Source organism: Bos mutus, chromosome 7 (genome assembly GCF_027580195.1).
Source record: "Bos mutus isolate GX-2022 chromosome 7, NWIPB_WYAK_1.1, whole genome shotgun sequence".
NCBI lineage: Eukaryota > Metazoa > Chordata > Mammalia > Artiodactyla > Bovidae > Bos > Bos mutus.
Genome location: NC_091623.1, coordinates 42,955,994 through 42,959,845, shown reverse-complemented (window position 1 = coordinate 42,959,845; position 3,852 = coordinate 42,955,994). Strand labels below are relative to the sequence as shown.

The window sequence follows — 3,852 nt, the reverse complement described above, 5'->3', positions numbered from 1 at the left end:
ATACTTTGGCCATCTGATGCGAAGAGCTGACACATTGAAAAAGACCCTGATGCTGGGAAAGATTGAAGGCAGGAGGAGAAGGGGACAATAGAGAATAAGATGGTTGGATGGACATGAGTTTGAGCAAACTCTGAGAGTTGGTGATGGACAGGGAAGCCTGGTATGCTGCAGTCCATGGGGTTGCAAAGAGTCGGACACAACTGAGCAACTGAGCTGAAATATTGATGTTCATCTGTGATTCTAAAGCCATATTAGGTCAATCTGTTTATTAAAATGTGTCTTTCAGTGGGGACTCCTTTTGCAGACATGTATCTGATAATCATGTTGACAGTGGCTATTGTGGGAAATATGGATGCCAAGAACAGGATCCAAATGAGGAGAATAAAAATCAATGACTTGTCACAAATCACAATAGTATGTTACAGTCTCAATGGCGAGAAAAGGCAGGTAAGATAGTGATGTACATGAGAATATTGGATATAAAGGTGAAAATAGTGTCTCAGGTTTTCCTCTGTTATAAAATTATATAAATTGTCTTCATGATCAAACATATGTTTTTTGGTAGGAAGACTACAACTCATGACACTTCTTTTAGAGAAACAGAAGAAAAATATCTGGTAAGACAAATGTCATTTATGGGGCTTCCCAGGTTGCACTAGGGGTAAAGAATGTGCCTGCCAATGCAGATGAAAGAGACACAAGTTTGATCCCTGGAGGAGGAAATGGCAACCCACAGCAGTATCCTTGCCAGAAAAATTCCGTGGACAGAGGAGCCTGGTGGACTATAGTCCATAGGGTTGCATAGTGTCAGACATGATTGAGTGACTGAGCAGGTATGTCATTTGTGAAAAGTTATTCTAAAAAAAAAAAAAAAAATCTATGTTGTCTCATTTAGTCAGTGGGAATTTCCCAACATTCCTGATACATCGATGAAGTAAATTTGTGAAAGTGGGAATAAAACAAAGAGAAAGCAGATGAATGTCAGAGAGAAAAGGAAGCTTAATAAAGTGATTTACACGAATTGAATAGAAAAGTTAGTCAAATAAATGCAAATTCCAGAAATGTATTTATTTAAAAAGAGCAAGTTCTAATTTCATCATCTGATCAAATAGTCACATTTTCTGACTCTGAGGCTTTGACCTCTGCAATCTCAAGTGCTTTTTCAGTTTTATGACAACTAGCTCTTACACAGTTCCTCTCACAAAGAATACTTTCAGAGCCCTCTTCATGTCTTTATTCCTCAGGCTGTAGATGAAGGGGTTCAGCATGGGTGTGATGACTGTGTACATCACCGAGGCTGTTGCACTTGAGTGTGCATTGTGGGTAGCTGCAGAGCTAAGGTACACTCCAAGCATCGTACAATAAAATAAGGAGACAACGGTGAGGTGAGATGCACAGGTGGAAAATGCTTTATATTTCCCTGAGCTGATGAGATTCTGCGTATAGAGGAGACTATCTTAGAATAAGAGTAAAGGATACCAACAAAGGGACCACCACCCAGCAGGACAGCTGCAAAATACATCACTATGTTATTAAGAAAGGTGTCAGAACAGGCAAGTTGGACCATATGATTGAGTTCACAGAAAAAGTGGGGAATTTCAATGTTTGTGCAGAAGGACAGTTGCAGCATCATTAAGCTTTGTAATGAGGAATTAAGAATATTTATGATCCAGGACATCAACACCAGCCATCCACAAAGTCTTGGGTTCATGATGACTGTGTAGTGCAGGGGATGGCAGATGGCCACAAAGCGGTCATAGGCCATCACAGTCAGGAGAAAAATGTCCAACACTGCAAAGAGGATGAGAAAATAAATCTGTGTGATGCAGCCTTCATAGGTGATCACTTTGCTCTGGTCTGGATGTTCCACAGCATCTTTGGGATGGTGGTGGAAGTGAAACAGATGTCTACAAAGGACAAGTTGGAGAGGAAGAAGTACATGGGGGTGTGCAGGTGGGAGTCTGAAGTGATGGCCAAGATGATGAGCAGGTTTCCAAAAGCAGTGATGAGGTACATAGAGAGGAAAAGCCCAAATATGATGGGCTGTAGTTCTGGATCCTCTGAAAATCCCAGAAGAAGAAATTCTGAAATTCGTGTATCATTACCTTGTTCCATATGATGGAAGTGGCTTCACAGAAAGAGGAAAGTAACATGACTAATTTGCACAACTACCTGGTTTACTCCCACATTTTAAATGCTGGTATTTACATATTTCCATCATGTAATTCAATAAAACATATTTTGTGTATGAATATGGTCTCCTTTAGATTCCCTCATGCCACCATTGATATGGAATTTTTGACCTTGTCAACTCTTTCCCTGAGGGATTATGCATCCTATAATTTTCATTAGAAAATTTTCCATGCATTTCAGTAGTAAAATTGAGAGCTGACCATGTTACCAATGTCTAGGCAACAAGTATAGTTTGCTGAAGAACAAAATAGGACCCTATTATTAAATGATGGGAGTACTTTCCATGTGGTGCAGTGGTAAAGAATCTGCCTGCCCATGCAGGAGATGCAAGAGACTAGGGTTTGATCCCTGGGTCAGGAAGATCCCCTGGAGAAAAAATGGCAGCCCACTCCAGTATTCTTGTCTGGATAATCCCATGGACAGGGAGCCCAGTGGGCTATAGTCCATGGGGTCACAGAAAGATCTATCTTTCTACACATCTATCTATCTACACGACTGAGCATATACACACATTCAATGATGGAGATAGAAAATCTAAGCAAATAATAGAGACCATTACATTTCAGATGGTGACAGGAGCTATATAGAAAGGGTAAGCTCATGTAAAGGAGAGGGTGAATTAGGCTTTATATTTTGCATGGGTGTTTAGGTAAGACCTGCAAACAAGGTGACATTTGAACAGTGACCTCAAGCAAGAGAGGGAGGGAGATGCAAGTTTATATAATGAAGTATGTCCCTGGCAGAGGAAATGTCCAGTGAAAGGCCGTGAGGAATGTGCTTGTTTCCAGGGCTCGAGTCAAAGAAAGTAAAGCCAGTGCTGCAAGTGAATGAAGACAACAAAGAGTGATGAGAGATGGTGTCACACCTGTTGAGGAGGGACGTGGTCTCTCGGCTACTGCTGAAATCCCAGGGCAAGGGACTTTCTGTTCTGTACTATATCTTGCCCTTTATTAATCTTGTTGCAAAGGGATCCTGTGAATTGAAACAGCCCACCTCTTTAGTACCTCCTTTGATTGAATTCTGGCCCCACTACCTTAAAAGTCATCTTGGAATATATGAGAACTGGTACCCTTGTTCTGAAGATTTTTGACACCCCACCAGCAGCAAACAGACACAGAACACACTCTGTCTTTCTTCACTGTGTTATTTTCATTTCTTTCTCAGCTGCAGCACTACTGAGTACACTAGGAATGTGTGCAACCCAAGCTGGGCAGATCAATGAACCTTACACTATATAACATAGAAGTGATTCCCTGAAATTCCAATTCTCAAGTTTCCTATGGACAAATAAACCTGGGGTTCCACACTGAGATAGCCATTTTGTGTATTTAAACAAACATTAAATTGCCTTTTCAATAAACAGAGAGCAAAGAGAGGGAGGGATGGAGGGAGAGAGAGAGAGAGTAATGATGAGAAAAATATCTTAACAAGGTCAGTTGGTCCCTGAGAGCCTGTGAGAAAGAATAATCTTCCATGGTCCTGGCAGCATTCCAACCTTAATTATTTTCCTTTGGTGCCCAGAAAAATAACAAGAGATCCAAAATGAACTTGTCTGAAAGACAATAGTAGTGATACCTCTATGATGTCAAAAGATATCAAAAGACATTTTACTTATTGTTTCCCCTAAGAGAAAATGAGCAAAGGGATAAACCAACACTT

The 3,852-nt window shown here is 40.6% G+C and overlaps 1 protein-coding gene across 1 annotated transcript; it reads right to left on the bottom strand.

The window, feature by feature from the left end:
- Window positions 1–1,184: 1,184 nt before the first annotated feature.
- On the bottom strand, window positions 1,185–2,115 carry LOC102275066 (olfactory receptor 7A17). Its single transcript, XM_005904168.2, is given in 3 exon segments — window positions 1,185–1,423; window positions 1,426–1,854; window positions 1,857–2,115. Coding segments are annotated over 3 exon segments (927 nt in total).
- Window positions 2,116–3,852: the final 1,737 nt, after the last annotated feature.